The sequence below is a fragment of the Podarcis muralis genome, chromosome 13 (genome assembly GCF_964188315.1).
Source record: "Podarcis muralis chromosome 13, rPodMur119.hap1.1, whole genome shotgun sequence".
In the NCBI taxonomy this organism is placed as follows: Eukaryota; Metazoa; Chordata; class Lepidosauria; order Squamata; family Lacertidae; genus Podarcis; species Podarcis muralis.
Genome location: NC_135667.1, coordinates 20,528,678 through 20,545,030, shown reverse-complemented (window position 1 = coordinate 20,545,030; position 16,353 = coordinate 20,528,678). Strand labels below are relative to the sequence as shown.

At 44.1% G+C, this 16,353-nt stretch overlaps 1 protein-coding gene and 1 long non-coding RNA gene across 7 annotated transcripts in view; one reads left to right on the top strand and one right to left on the bottom strand.

Moving 5' to 3' along the window:
- Positions 1 to 16,353, bottom strand: part of LOC144325089 (uncharacterized) — a 129,639-nt gene that overhangs the window by 72,663 nt on the left and 40,623 nt on the right. The window lies entirely within an intron of this gene.
- The window catches only part of LOC114581577 (voltage-gated potassium channel KCNC1-like), a 50,595-nt gene that overhangs the window by 16,897 nt on the left and 17,345 nt on the right, over positions 1 to 16,353 (top strand). For all 5 annotated transcript variants that reach the window (XM_028701858.2, XM_028701856.2, XM_077917124.1 and 2 more), the window contains 2 exons: positions 4,980 to 5,913; positions 14,810 to 15,004. In XM_028701858.2, coding sequence (XP_028557691.1) covers positions 4,980 to 5,913; positions 14,810 to 15,004 — 1,129 coding nt within the window. The remainder of the gene's footprint in view (positions 1 to 4,979; positions 5,914 to 14,809; positions 15,005 to 16,353) is intronic.

Below are 16,353 nucleotides of genomic sequence, written 5' to 3'. Positions count from 1 at the left end.
TTCCAGGAACCAGAATAACATGTCCTCCTTTTTCTTTTTCTTGACTTTGTGCCCACCACCAAGCACACACACACACACACACACACACACACACACACACTTTCCTTTACTTCTCACCCCTACTGGATTCCCCATCTGCTACTTCAATATGCTCCCTCATTCATTTCAGGCAAAGGGGGCTATTTCTGTGCTGACGGAAGGACAGCTGGATCCCAACCCAGAGGGGTGGGGGCAGGATTGGGTTTGACAGGGTGGTGGTAAGAGGACAAAACCTCTATCTTTTCAAACAGGGTCCTAATAGGTTGGATGAAGAACTGGAGACTTAGGATTTGGGGGCTATTTGGAAGAAGAGAAGCTCAGAAGGTGGAAAGAAGGTGCTAGCAAGGTCTTCTCTTCCTGGCGTTTCCATTAATTCTCTGTGTCTGACCTTGCATCAGTCCGTCCCGCACCAAAAAAATAAATTAAAAAACGGTCCAGAATCAGATATATGAATATTTCTTCTCTCTCCCATGTATTCTGCCCTGAACTCCATTTGCTGACACACACCATCTTTCCCAGGAGGCATAATTCATTATTTCTACCAAAATGAATTGGGACTCCCAGAGCTGCTAAAAGGGGGACCCATATAGCTGTCTTCCTCATTAGTTTGTGTGTGTGTGTGTGTTTTGGAGATAATGGCTGTAAAATGGTGCATGTGTGGGGAGGAGGAGGGTGTACAGAAAAGAAGGCATCACCAACCCAATATATCCAGCAGCTGGGAATATTATATGAGAGAACAACTCAAGACTCTGGAAGTGAGTCACCAATGCTAGATGGTCCCCAGGAACGTTGCCTTCCTTTGGGATCTCAAAAGGCCTCCCTCCCTTCCCTCCCCACCTTGGAGAAAAATGATAGACCTAAAACACACACACAAAAATCAAGATCAGAGCATCAGTTCCATCTATCCTCCATACTTTCTGTTTATTCATCTATCCAATCACTGCTTTCTCTTTCTCTTCTCCTCCCTCCTCCCATGCCTTGTCCTGTGCTTCCTGGATCCCTTGGCTTGCCCATTCTTCTCCTCCTCCTCTCTCTCTCTCTCTCTCTCTCTCCCCCCCCCCCACTTCCTGGGCACCGCACTGCGCTTCAAAAGAGATTCTAGGGTTTGTGTGCAGAAACTGCTGACGGGACGGGAATTCTGTGCAGTGCAGAGATCCAGCGAGTGGAAGAGAAAGCAGAGAGATTACTTTGCAGAAGGAGATGGGGATGGTGTGTGTGTGTGTGTGTGTGTGTGCATGCACACACACACACACACTCACACACATCCATAGTTAAATGTGTTAGTGTGGAGTGTGTGTACACATATGTGTGAGCAAGAAAGTGTTCCTGCATTACACAAGGCTATATGATCTCTATGTTGGGACATGCATGCTAAGTGTGTGCATAAAGATACATGGGGCTATCTGTATCTGTGTACAGCATGCCCAACTGCATGTACATGCATGGAAGTATGTGGGTATGTATGGGTGCAAGAAGTGTTGCCTGGGAAAGTCATGTTCCATGCAAGTGTAGAAGCATGTTTGGATGTGCTCAAATTGAACAGTCATTTGCTATGTGCATAATAACAAAAGATCGTGTGTGTTTGTGTGTGCAGATCAGGGCTACCTCTATAAAGATCTACATATTTATGAAAAGTATATATAACATGATCTATAGAATATATGCCTATGTAAATCTGCACACAATGTATACTGAATGTCTTGTGTGCCTATTTGTGCGTATTTATGTTTGAATGTGCACATATGTTGAGTTTTGGTTGCAGATTAGTCTGCAACTAAACCAGCTTAAATCTAATTGAAATCAGTAGATATGGCATAAGCTCATTAAGCAATGAGCTTGTTTAGGTGGACTTGCATGGTGGTATGTCTACAACCGCAGAGATGCATGTGCATCCCTGATTGTGTGTTCAGGAAGGGATAGGAGTGCAGTGAAAGGAATGCATGAGTGTGTGTTACCTTGTGTGCAAACGCACATTAGGGTCTGTGTATCTACAGGCCTGCAAAAGAACACAGCACTGAGTGTGCTCAGGTGGACTGCCTGCGGTTGGGAGAAAACAGATGGAAGTTGTGTGTGTGTACATATGTGCAAGGCATGTATATGTGTGCAGGGTGAACACACAAATGAATGCCAGATGCAAAAGGGCAGATAGCTTTGTGTATACACGTGAGGAACAGCTCTTTGCTGTGTGCATTGACACAAGGTCTATGGGAGAGCATGTGTAGGCATGTGTAGTTGCACAGATGTTGCCCAGTTGTGGATGAATGGCTGAGCAAATGGAGGGGCAGACATGCATGCCCTTATGTAAGGAATCTGTCTCTGAGGACAGCAGTTGGGTTGTGCTTCCAGTGACAAAGCATTTTGTGGTAATGTGGCAACTGTGTGTGTGTGTACCCAATGGGAAATGTGAATGAATTACAGAATTTTCTGTGGTAAGTCTATGTGCAGGAAAGCACATGACTGCTTGCATCATTGCTTCCCTTCACGGGTTTTAGCAAGGCACTGGAGTGGGGGAACGGTGTAACAGAAGGTGTCTGGGTGCTGAGCATCCGGCACAATCCTGAAGCCTCAGCAGAAACCTCCTAGCATTCTTTATTCATTAATCAGAATGCAGATGTTAAGACTGTTTAAAAGCTCACTGGTGGGAATATTGCATGAAATAAGTAAAAAAAAAAAAACCAACAACAACAAAAAACGGGAGGAGGAAGAAGGGGAAAGGGTTTCCCCTCCCCTTCTCGCATCAAAGTTTTGCTGTGAAAACTGGAAAGAGAATGGCAGTCAAGCCCCCCACTCAGTCCCAAAGTTTCAGAGACATTTACAGACAGGGTTATTTTTTCTTTTCTTTTTCTCATCTATAATTTCTCATCTGTAAAAAAACAATAATGATGATCTGCCCTAATAGGGCTGTGAGAGGCTCAAGGGTAACACCAGGGAAGCGGAACCTGGTGCCCTCCACATTTCGTTAATTCCATCTTCCATCAGTCCCAGCCAGAATAGATGGGGATCAGGAATGGTGGGAATCTGAGTCCGAAAAGCATGTGGGAAGGCCACACAGTTCGCATCCCTGCCTTATCTTCACCAAAGGCAAGTCAAATCTTACCCTGAGGAAAAACAGTTTTTGCAGCCTACGTACTTCATGCAAATCAGGGAATAACTGCAGTCATAAGGTCCACAGAGTTGCTTTCTTAAAATTCAGGATGAGAATCTTAGGGTATTGAATGAACACTATGCCAGTTTTCAAATCCTGTGCTTCCAAGGTACAACTGCAGACATATGGAATATTTATTTGATTGCAATAATGTGTTATTTTTTTTCCTCCAAGGAGCACAGGGAAGCATGCATGCACCTCACCACCACAAACTATGTATTCTCGCAGGGAACCTATGAAATAGATTAGACTGAGAGGTAGCAATGGACCCAAAGACACCCAGTGGGTTTCATGGCTGAGGAAGGATTTGAATCCAGGTCTCCCTTCATTTCAAGTCCAAACTTTGGCCTTATGCCACATTGAGAATGTATATGTGCCACCCTGTGATGTATACTTGCATACAGACCCAATTGATAGTTAATAGCAGTAGCAATTTGATATATAGAATCTCATTGGCCGAGAGAGCCTGTGTGGAACAGTGGACTGTGTGATTAGGGAGACCTGGGTTCAAATTCCTGCTCAACCATGAATTTCAGTAGGCCAAGTCACTACAGTATCTTGCTACCTAATCTACCATGCAGGGTTGTTGTGGATAAAGCACGAAGGAAGAGAAAGAGATGTGTCGCCCTAAGCCCTTTGGAAGAAGGACAGGATAAAATGTAATAAGCAGCTGCTCCTGAAGAACAGAAATAGATGTGGCGGTTGCTGGAATTTTGTATGGCTTTAAGACAGCGTCAGCTCTCAAGATGTTTCTGGACTTCAGCTCCCGTCATCCCTGATTATTGGCCAGTGGTGGATGGAGCTGATGGTTGCCGGAAGTCACAGCAAAATCTGGAGTTTCAGGTTTCCCCACTCCTGAATTAAAAGGTGGTTAGACAAATTCATGGAGGATAAGGCTAGCAATGCCTACTAGTAATGATAGGCCAGTGGAACTTCCATTGAGTATGCCACTGAACATCAGGTGCTGGGGAGCCCATGGTGTTGTGTTCATAAAGGACAGCCCATACTTCAGTGGTGGAGCTATGGCAAAAGTCCCAGGTTCAATCAAATTGACAAATGTCTCAGCTGGCAGGTGCTGGGAAAGAGTTTCTGCCTGAGACCTTGGAGGGCCACGGACAGTAAGGGCAGTCAGTAATGGACTAAAGATCAATAGCCCTGACGGACCTGGTGTAAGTTACCTTTATAGGCTGCAGAAATGTAAGTCGATAATTGTTTATCATTTATGATTTGTCACTTTCCCTACTCTAACTGTCTTAAGCCTATTCTACTCATACAGTACAATGAGGTGCCAGAAAGGACTGCAAGGGGTGTGGGGGGGATGGAATACTTTTTTTAAATGCTCCAGTTTTGCCGCCCCCCTTTAAAAAAAACGAAACCGTCTTGCAAGCAGGCAACTAGATCATCAGAAGCTGGACTACTTTTCTACTTGCAAGGATTTAAAAAAACAAACTCAAGGGGAACATTCAAAAATGTGACCGTAATCTCTCACACTAGTGAAATCCAGTCCAACCTACAACCCCCAAGTCTTAGCTTTGCCTGCATGCCTTTCCACTTGTTGGCATAGAGAATGAGAAAAGGAAAGGGGATATCTGCCTTCTGCCAGGAGCATACTCTGTTTTCGTTTGCCATGTGGGTGGGTAGGGATGGATGCTTAAGCACAAATGAGTTCCTTTGGGAGGGGATGCTGTTCCTTCTCTGTCTAGTCTTTTCCAAGAATGCGTGAGCACTAATGGCTTTCTTCCCCGTCCTCCCCTGTTACACACCCTCTTTCCCCACACCCTGCCTCTCTCTCCAGTATGTGGCCTTTGCCTCGCTCTTCTTCATCCTCATCTCCATCACCACCTTCTGCCTGGAGACCCACGAGGCTTTCAACCACATCACAAACAAGACAGAGGTCATACAGTCAGAGAACGGCACCACCGTAAAGGTGGACTTTGAGATGGAGACGGAGCCATTCCTCACCTACGTGGAAGGGATGTGTGTCATCTGGTTTACCTTTGAGTTCCTCATGCGTGTCATCTTTTGCCCAGACAAGCTGGAGTTCATCAAGAGCACCCTCAACATCATCGACTTTGTGGCCATCCTGCCCTTCTACCTGGAAGTGGGCCTCAGTGGCCTCTCGTCCAAAGCGGCCAAGGACGTGCTGGGCTTCCTGAGGGTGGTAAGATTTGTCCGGATCCTAAGGATCTTCAAGCTGACAAGGCATTTCGTAGGGCTGAGAGTCCTAGGCCACACATTGAGAGCCAGTACCAATGAGTTCTTGCTCCTCATCATCTTCCTGGCCCTGGGGGTCTTGATCTTTGCCACCATGATCTACTACGCCGAAAGGATCGGGGCTGACCCAGACGACATCACAGGCAGCAAGCACACCACCTTCAAGAACATCCCCATTGGGTTCTGGTGGGCGGTGGTCACCATGACGACTTTGGGCTACGGTGACATGTACCCCGAGACCTGGTCAGGCATGTTGGTGGGAGCACTGTGCGCCTTGGCTGGCGTGCTGACCATTGCCATGCCCGTGCCCGTCATCGTCAACAACTTTGGCATGTATTATTCGCTGGCCATGGCCAAGCAGAAACTACCAAAGAAAAAGAACAAGCACATCCCACGAGCCCCCCAGCCTGGGTCGCCCAACTACTGCAAACCGGACATGCAGTCCCCACATCGCAGCAACCAGGGCGACTCATGCCCCCTTGCTCAAGAGGAGATCATCGAGATCAACAGGGCAGGTAAGGTGGGGGTGGGAAACACCCTGAGGGCTGAAATGGCTAAAATGCAAACTATTTGCAGAAACAGTCTCCTAATCTGGCAGCTTTGACATTTTCTTCCGTCTGGGTTCCTCTTTCCACACTGAGTTACATGCTGAGGAACTGCTGTTAGGAGGTTGCCCCAGAGCCTATGCACACTGAAGAGGATTCTTGGGCATCTTAGAGAGTGCGCTCTCATTGTTCCCCTCCATGTGAAACTGAGAGTGACCCTTAGAATGCATCCTGTACACCTCTTTGCACTGCAGAGGAAGGTTGGTAGTTATGGGCAAGCTGTCCTTCAGGAAAGCTTGTCCACAGCTCATTTGCTTAATTATTTTTTTTTAAAAAAATAAGCTGTTCTGCTGTAAGCCACTTGTGTAAAAAAGGACAAACAAATTTAAGTAATAAATAAAATAATAATAAAATGAATAAAATACTTCCAGGCCTCCTTTCCAGGTCTTGCTGAACCTCAATTTCCTTGCCCTATGCATCCCACGGCTGTCTCCATATGGTAGGTTAGGATTCCAGCACCCTCCCTGAGATAGAAGATCATAGAATCATAGAGTTGGAAGGGACTGTGTGAGTCATCTCCAACCCCCTGCAATGCAGGAATCTTTTGCCCAATGTGGGGCTTGAACCTCAATCCTGAGTCTCATGCTCTACTGACTGAGTCATGTTAATAGAGTTTTGTCAGTGCCGTCAGTATACTCTCTTTGAGGTTAAACCCTGATGAACCCCAGACATGTAAGAAGAGCCCTGCTGGATCAAACCAAAATTCATCTAGTACAGAATCCTGTTTCTCAGAGTGGTCAGCCAGATGGCTTCAGGAGGCTATAACCAGGATATGCAGGCAAGAGACTTCCCCCAGTTTAACCTCTTCCACAACACAGTGTGTGGTATCCAATGGGGTACTGCATCTGAACACAGCACTTTTAAATTCTTCTGTCATTGCCAATAGGCCATTGATAGAAACATCCTCCTCCATGAATTTGTTCTATCGTCTTTTAAAGCCATCAAAGCCAGAGGCCATCAGCACATCTTGTGGCAGCATATTTCATAAAGTGATCTTACATTTTGTAAATAAACAGTTTGCTTTCTTTGTCCCTGAAACAACTGCTAATCGATTTCAGGTCTTGGTCTCTCTCTCTTACACACACACACCGCTCAAGTTCTAGTAATATGGGAGAAGGAGAAAAGAAATCTCTGTAGATAATTTCACCACATTATTCTGTGGAACATAGTTTGAAAACTGCTATTCTAATCCAACCTGAACCTTGGAATAATTCTTCAACCAACTCATCCCTGCTGCTTCTGACAGCAGCTAATACAATCAGTAGCATGGGAAACAGCAATTTTAAATTCAAATAATAGTCTCCTAGAAACGTGGAGGATATTATTGTGTCACATTCTTTTCCTTGTCTGATGCCTTGCTGCATCGGGTGCTTCTCCCTCCATGCCTTACAGTCTCTATAGCACAGTTTCTGCCCTTGTGAGAGATGTAATATAAGAGAAAGGCTAGAGGAAAGTGAAGCACATTCCCTCCAAACAAGCTGTTTGACTGTTACCTGGTATAGTTTCAGTGGAGTCAGTTTATACATTGCTCTGCCAGCCATTCCAGTGTACAACAATCAAGAGCAGACAGCTTGTGCCATATACACGTGTGTGTGAACCAGCACTGTGATTCCAGTTTATGACGTGCACTGCTCAAGTGCCACACATACACAGAAACCTAAACTCAGTGAGGAATTCAGCATCCAGGGAATCTCTGCTTTATTTCTCTAAGCAAGTTTCTAGCCCTTAACAATTACAGAGAGATGCGAAGAAAACGCTTTGGAATTTTAGAAGTCTTTCCAGCATCCCAAAGAGGGGTCCTGTGCTCCCTTTCTTGCTCTTTGCCCTTCCCAATAAGCTGAAGAGGAAGCAAATTTCATTAAATAAAATAGATAAGGAAAGATCTATAGCTTGTACTTTGTTGATGATATGAAAAAATAGTACAGACTAAACACAGCTCTACTGTTACTTATTCATAAATAATATTAAACCCAACTTATCTAATGAACCCAGTAGTGCTGCTTATGACTGATACAGATCTTGCAGTTAAAATAATAAGCTGCAGTATCCCCCCCCCTTTATGATGAACCTTTAGGGTAGGAGTTTCTTTCCCCCATTTTACACATAGCTGAGCCTAAGCTGTAGCAGCTTGCCCAAGGCCACACAAATCTGTGAGCAGGACAGAATCACAGGGCTCCTAGAATCAAAACCAGTTATTGATTCACTGGCTCAAAATCCAGCTGCCAGTGTCTTAAAATTATATCTCATCCCCCCTCCCATTGATTGGCCAAAGTTCACTGGTGTGACTATGGATGAGCAGACTCCCTTGACCATTAGATATTGGGGGGGGGGAGCCAGAAATGTGAGTCAATACATTTTGTAGCTAAAATATTTTGCAATCTGAACAAGCAATCTTTCTAGTGGGTTGTATCCCATGGGTCAGATCTGTCAGTCTTCCAAGCTGCCACTCTTAATGGCACCAAAATCTGCTGTCCTGAGACCGCCACCTCTCTTTACCTCATAGTACGTCTGTGTCAGAAATGAGCCAAGATTACACCACATCACCTGCTATAAAAAGCAGGAGGGGAGTTAGTAGGGCCAAGTTTTAACTGGAGATGAGGAAGCTCCCACTGGATTGATATAATGGATCTTGGACAGGAGATTGGTTATATTAAGAGGCAGAGTTTTACCAAGGCAAAGGCTGTAATGTTGGCATGTAATGTCTTTCTCCTAACTGTCTTCCTCTCTTTGCTTTATATACAGCCCTGCACTTTACCTTTTGATATAAGGGAGGTAGTAAGCTAACAATATCACAGAGGCAAGGAATGCTCCACGGGTATTTTTAGGAGACCTGGGCTCAAATCTTTGCTCAGCGTCGAAGTCACCAAGGGGATGGGGCCAAGTCATTAAGTTTTTGTCTCAGTTCTTCTGTCAAATGAGAATGCCAATTGAAATGAGGATTTTAAGTGCTATGTTGCGATTATCTGGATAGTGTGGTGGTTTTCAAACTCTCTTCACAGAAACATGGGCATTCCTCAGAAGCTTATTGGTAAGAAGCTTTGGAAACTTGTCCACCATTAGCAGTCCTCCTCTGCAGTGTGCGGCTGAAGGAGTGTTTGTGTGTGTTTTGACTGGTTCTCCAGGCATTGATGAGGTCAGGCATTTCACGGAGACTTCAGGGCTCATTTCATTTATTTATTTCATTTACTGTATATCCCACCTTTTTCCATTATGAAACCCAAGGCAGCATCCATGGCGTGCCCAGGTGGCTTTCCCAGCAGACCTAGATCTATTGAGACCCAGAGCTGGTTTAAACAATCATTTCCTCTCCTCATTTGCTCTGTGAGGGCAATAGGGGCCTCTTAACAACTCTTAGTACACTTAACAAATTACAGCCCCCAGGATTCTTTGGAGGAAACCATGACTGTTTAAAATGGTTACGATACTTCTTCAAATGTATACTGCAGATGAGGCCTCAGTTGACGCTCTCATGTAACAGCATTTTGCTGTATATCAAAAACCTTTTTGGTTTTTTATATTGGTATTTTTATTTTTTGCTTTCCAATGCTTTTGTTTTATCAGCTACACCTGTCTTATTTTATTATCTCTGGTTGTATATATTTGACTGTATCCAGTGCTCAGAGTACACCCCCTGCAATTAATTACCATTTCTTACTTAGGTCCATCCATTTCAATAGGTCTGCTTTGAGTAGAGCTAGCATTGGATACAAGCTACTGTATTTCCTAGAACATTAATATTTTATAGTGGACTTCAATTGTTGTTAGCTGTCCTAAGTAGTATGTAAGTGCTAGAAGGGCAAGATCTAAATCTTCAAGGCAAATCACAACCCTTGTAGCGTTCTGAAAAGCTAAGGGTGCCATCCCAAAAGCAAAGGAGAGAAGCCCCCTCCTTCTGTAATCTAAGCACTACAGGGCCCAAATACTAGCAAAGGTACCACTTCGCTTTTCTCGGAGCACCCAAGAAGACCAGAGACTACACAATAAAATTCTCAAATCACCTCTTCCAGATTAAGGGGAACCAACTAAGGGTGCCTTGTGCAAACTTCCCCCAGAATCCTGGAGCTGGAACTGCATCCTAAAGTGCATTCTCAGTTCATCTGGAGCAATGCCAAATCCCTGCGAGGGTAACCAGCATCCTTCACAAACCATGCATGCCCCCTAGAATGCATCCCAGAATCCTTTGCAATGCAGAGGGGTTTGGCAGCAGACCAACGGATGCTGCTGCCAGGGTTCTCTGGGGTCAGCAAGTTTGAAAGCCAGTGGCCTTAATCTCTCTTTCTTCATCCCAGTTTCCTCCCTTGGGTTTTTAGCTGCTGATTCTTTGTTGTGGTGCAAAAGCTGCTTCTCCCTTTGCAAGAAAAGACCTGATCTAGCTGTTTTTCAGGGTAAGGTTGTCTAGGGTAGCCCATCTCTGGCTGTGGATTAACTTTGTCCTTCCAAAATGACTCATATGCTAACATCGAAGGGCCTGTTTTGGCAACTTGAGCCACATTTGATCAAGAATTATTATATTTTTCTTCTACGGAGGGATGGGGGTGGAGAGGAGGAGGAGGAGGCAAGCTTGGCAGCTATGCTAGGATTTAGATGATTTAGAAGTACTGGAACATTTCATTTTGATTTACATATAAAATTGATCCACTAGCTGTTTGTCAGAAAAGGCACCGAGAATCAGGACTGAAGGGCGTTTGCCAATACATACGTTGCCCTCCTATTTCCTCTCCTCTTTGAGCGGAGTAGAGAATCTGTGAAGATTCCCTGGCATTGCTTGCTCTGACAGTGTTAAGGAGGCGACTCTTGCCTGCATTTCTGCATGTGGAAAGAGCATCCCAAATACCCAAGATACACTGGGGCTCAAATAGCAGATGGGTCCTCCTATGAGCTGGCAAGGACAATCAAGTTGTTGGCAGGGAATCCCACAAGGGAGACAGTCATGCACATCCCCAGCAAAGGCTGAGAGCCAGGATGACTGGGTTCCCTAGGAATCAGTGGGTCCATCTATGAAGGTTTCTGGGCTCTTTCAGAGAGCAGTTGGGGGGGGGATGAAGAATGTAGGAGCAAGACCTCTTGAGATCTTCTAGAATGACAGAGACAAGGAAAGTACTTGTGGCAGGAAAAGATAGGGAAGGCTAATACCTTTGAGCAGAGAAGGCTTGAAAAGGCAGGATGCCTAGTTGACCGGGGATAGTCAAAATTTATAAGGGGTGCAGCTGAGGAATGTGAATGCAGACAGGCGAGAATTGGACTACAGTCTGAAAAGTATATCACAGTGAAAGCAGCTGACCACTACCCCTTTCTGCGCATGCATAGACACACACACACACACGAGTTCTCCTACTCTTTGGTGGCCGTTCACCCAGCAAATCTTCAAAGACAGGCAACAAGGCGGAGGTGGGGGAAGGTTGCATGCTGTAGGACCCCCAGGGCTTGCGGCCAGTTCCTGCCATGCTCTCCCAAGCGCTCCAGTTGCCCTGGGCCAGAAAGGCCATTTGCAGCAAGTGCAGTGGAGGAGCAAGGATTCACTTAATTGGACAGGATCTTGGCTATGCATCGAACATGGCAGAGGGAGAAAAGGGGGAGGCCCAGGGGGATGTGGTTGCTAGAACATCTCCTAATGCTATCAGGGAGACACATCAGCCTCTGTCTCACTGCATCCCGCCCCCCATCACCCGGTGCACCGTTTTATATCTCCGCTCCTTGGTAGGAACTTCACATTTCCCACCTCAGTTCCTCACATCCAAGTGTAAGTGCCTTTCTGTCCCCATGTCAACAACTTCCCCGCAACTTCATCAACTAGGTTTATGCCCTCACTTCCGTACACCGCACTGGTAAGGGTCTTCCCTCCTGCTGTTCCACCAGTCATATTTCCACAACACTGCCCTTCCCAGGGCTGGTCAAATACATTTTTCTACCTGAGGCAAAAGGCAAGATGGTGTCCCACCCAAATTGCATATTCGGAAGCTGAGTGGGCCGGCAGCTGAAACTTGCTTCAACACTGATGAGGGCAGCCTAGTGGGTGCATGACAGGTAATATGGCACACACATACCTATTTTAGAGTAGAGGAGAACAACCAAAGGGTTCAGGAAGAACAGATGGGCTGGTTCCACAGCATCTGCTGGGGTGATTTTGATCTCTGGGCTAGGAAAAGCTTCTTAAACAATAGCCCTACCATGAGGCAGTGGTGGACCTTAAGAAGGGTAGTGTGTCTTGATAGAGGGTATGCTCTTCAGGTGCCAAATTGTCCAACCAGCCCCAGTTCTGTTTGTCAGGCTGCTTTCAAAGGCACAGGAGGAGAGCCAATAAAAAAAAATCTGGCAATCCTTTGGATAGGTTTTCTGTGAAGTAAGCAATCCATTTGATTTATTTTAAGGCAAAGAAGAGAAGTATACTTCAGTTTGGAAAAGGGAGTTCATAAATCTTTTATAAAAAAAAAGATGGGAAGGTTCAGGAAGTGGCTGAGCCATGTGGAGAGGTCTGCTAATTTTGTTCATTGCACTGGCCACTTTTTATTTTTATTATATTATTTCAGCATTTATACCCCACTGTCTATGACAGTCATACCCAAAGCGGCTTACAAAAGAAAATGTAATGCTACTTATTTCATTTGGGCCTAGTTAGGCCACATTTAGAGTACTTAGTTTAGCTCTGGGCACAAGAGTTTAATAAAGAAGGATGTTGAAAACAGATTCTGAGGAGAGCTAGAAAGACGCGAAAGGGTCGAGAAGACAAATCATGCCAGGAAAGGCTAAAGGAACTGAGTATGTTTAGCCTAGAGCTGTGGTTTTCAAACTGTTCCTAGAAATCTTTTGCGACATGCGGGGATTCCACGGAGATGTGCAACGTTTACTCAGCCAACAAATCAGTGCGGAAAAAGTCCCTGAGGGCAGCAATATGAAATTCACTAACCTAGGGGGAAAGATCTGGGGGAGAAGAGTATATGCAACAATTGCCAAGTATTAAAAAATGTCAGAAAGAGCAGGAGCAGTTGTTCATCCTATTTGCTAGAAAAGAGGCTAAGAAGCAATGGGATTAAATTTAGGAGTTTATCAGATGACTGGGTTTGGGGTGGATGACCTGTGTTCAATACACATGCAGGTGTTGATTATTAGTTACACAGGATTCTTCCAGAAATCTTTTTTTAAAACAAACAAACAAACAAACATTATTTGTTTCAGCACATGATTTTGCCAGCACTCAAACACCATTATTGTGATATTGGGAACATGTGCTTTTTCCGTCTGTAGTGTGTGAAATTTGATTGTGCAGTGTAATAGGAACCTGGTGGATAAGTTTGCCTGTGACATCACTAGCATGAAAGACACATCACCTTCAATAGTTTCCCATGACCTTTCTGAAATTTTGTTTTTAATGTCATTTTTTTTGAAATTAAAGGCTGCACCATGCCAGCAAGGGAGTGTTTCAGTCCTTTATTTTGTATGCAGTAAAGCTCCCTCCTGTCTGCAATATTGTTCCACAATTTCATGAAGCCTTTCTCTCTCAGAAAAACTGTTCTCTGCAGGGGCGACCCTGTCCCCCTTTCTAGAATAATTGCCTCACAAGATAAGATATAATTATCTATGTTAACCTACAATAACGTCACCAGTTCTACTGATCAAATGATAGGCGTCGTTATCAGAGGGGGAGAACTCCCCTTCTCAAAGTTGTTTGATCAAAACTGAGAGGCTTGATATGGAGCATTATCTTAAATGAGGACCACAAAGATGCTTTTATGAAGGGATAGCAGCTCTTGATATTCACATATCAAAAGGCCATCACAAAATGGATATTATTTCAGGCTATTGTAACTCTAGGAATGAAAACCTAAAAAAACCCCTCCAAACCCAAATGTTCTTTATCTGTACATTTTTACTTGGTAGCCACAACAAGTGTATGAGCTACTTACTATGTTTTCAGTTTGATTAATGAACTGTGCTAAAAATAAATAATGCCATTTTGTAGCTGCTTTCTTTCAGAACACTTCTGCACTACACATTTATTTAATCTATGATTTTCTTCACAGAACCTGAGAAATGTTTTGTAAGAGGTTCCTAGTTCTTCCACATAATACAACTCCCAAGTTTCCCTTAAGGAGGGAATCACTATTCCTATCACAAGCGACACTCCACATATTACAAGAATCCTCATAATCACATGTTAACAGAGACAACAGTTTCTTCTTTTTATCCATTTGCTTGAGCAAATCTTAATGTGAGTACAAAAGGGTAGCGAAATAGGTAATCAATTTACATCAACTGAACTTGAATGTGGCCCAAATATAATAATAGCAAGTGGAGGAAAGTCCAAAGTTCATTTTCTCAGAAAGGTTTAGCTGACCCGAAGTTTTCAAAACAGTTTAAATCTAGCAAGATTTTTTGAAATTTTATTTCTACACTTTGGACATTGATCATCATTTATATATTTTAAGGCAATTATGCAAAGAATCAACTTGCTCAATTCAGTAATGTACATCTTATTTGCAGAGTACGTACTTTAAAAACTTACAGCAGCATTCATTACGATTAAATGGTGTAAAGTATTTCTGCTAGAAGAATATTGATTTGATTATAGAGAAGCAAATTTGTGTTTGCCTAAGAATTTGCTCCATCCACACTCCCAAAAAGTATTTGTTGTATCTCAGGATGGGGAAGGTAGCTAGGTGGTTGTTTTGTTTTTTGTCTGTTTTTTGAGCTGGGAATTCTGGGGAAGGTGCAAAGGTACTATTAAAAAGCCAGGAGTCTGAGGTTTCTTCTTACTTCTGCGTCACTTCTCTTTTTTTCAATCTCACCCCTTTCCCTTATCCGTTCACAGATTCCAAGCAGAATGGTGATGCAGCAAATGCAGCATTGGCTAATGAGGACTGCCCCACCATAGACCAGGCCCTGTCACCTGAGGAGAAGTCACCTGTCACACCTGGCGGTCGGGAACGCTACAACCGTGACCGAGCCTGCTTTCTCCTCTCCACAGGTGACTTTGGTCAGTCACCTGATGGGAACATCCGAAAAGGTACATCCATGTGCATAATTTTTGCCCTGCCTCTTTCGCAAGAGCATCTAAACAAGTAGTCCAAGTACGACATCTCCCTTCCCCACATCACCACCACCTCCATAACCCTTGTCACAGCAAAACCTCAAATTGCCACATTTCTGAGGTAAAAAAAGGCAACTGCTAATGTGTACTTTGTTTAAATATAACCCTGTCATGAGGGTTAAAAGGTCATGACAAATTAAAATGAGGCAGATGATGCCCTAGCAACTGGAAGGCCTCAACTTGCCCATCTTTGCTACCATAGCAACAGCATCCATCGGTCCAAGACCAGCGCCCTCTAGTGCTTCTTTTCAATTGGCAACCCGCCAGCACAATTGATCTTGAGCAATTTGGGTTCAAATTGGGGAGGGAGAAGTAGGTCCTCCCCTTCCAGCGTTCCCAGTTGCTTCCTGTGATTTTCATGACCTCCGAGATTACCAGCTCAGCCCTGTGTTATGTTCCCTGCACACACACCCAGCTCCATTATCACATCCACTCAACAAATAGATGCTTTTTTGGTCAGCCCTTGCTTTGTGTCAGTCCCCCATCTCCTTCCATGTTTTCTCCCTTACTTGTATCATTCTGTCCCACAATGACTGTAGGTGCTCTTCACATTCCTGAAGCTACCATTTTGAAGGAAACAACAGCAGCAGACTACCTTATTTTCAGTGACTAGTTGTGATGAAAATGCTACCAATATTCTCCCTCCTACCCACCCTTGCCCTGCTGTTGTTGTCCTTTGAATAGGAAAAAAAACAGACTTTAACCCAACTGACCTGGTTTTAAATCCTTACTTAAGCATGGACCCCATAAACACCACTCCCCATCTATAAAATGGGAATAGTAATAATAAGCTACCTTTCAGGAGCGCAGTCAAGAAAGATTATGTTTGCTGTGAGCCTTAGGTAGGATGTAAACCTAAGTGAATAATGAGTCAAATATAAATAAGCTGGGGGGTATTTTCCATTCATTCATTTTGGGGCCATTTCTTGTTTTAAAGCTGCCTGTGCAAACTCTCGAAGTTCAAAATGTGGTTTGACAACTCTGGGCAATAGTAGTTTCATGAGAAATTGCCACCAATGCAGTTAGTGCTTCTACCACTGCTCCTCAATTTCTCTTAAAGTGTTCTCATGACAAATCCCCAAACTATTTCAGGACTCAGGTGAAGCTAAAGAGAGGTTTGTTGGGGGACCAGCTTCAGAATATGAAACTATGCATTTAGAGCTCGATGGGAAATGTTTATGTCCCTATAGAACCCATCCTAGAATTTTAGTCTCTCTGCTGAAAAAAACACAAATTATGTACTTTAAATAGGTTCATTTATAATT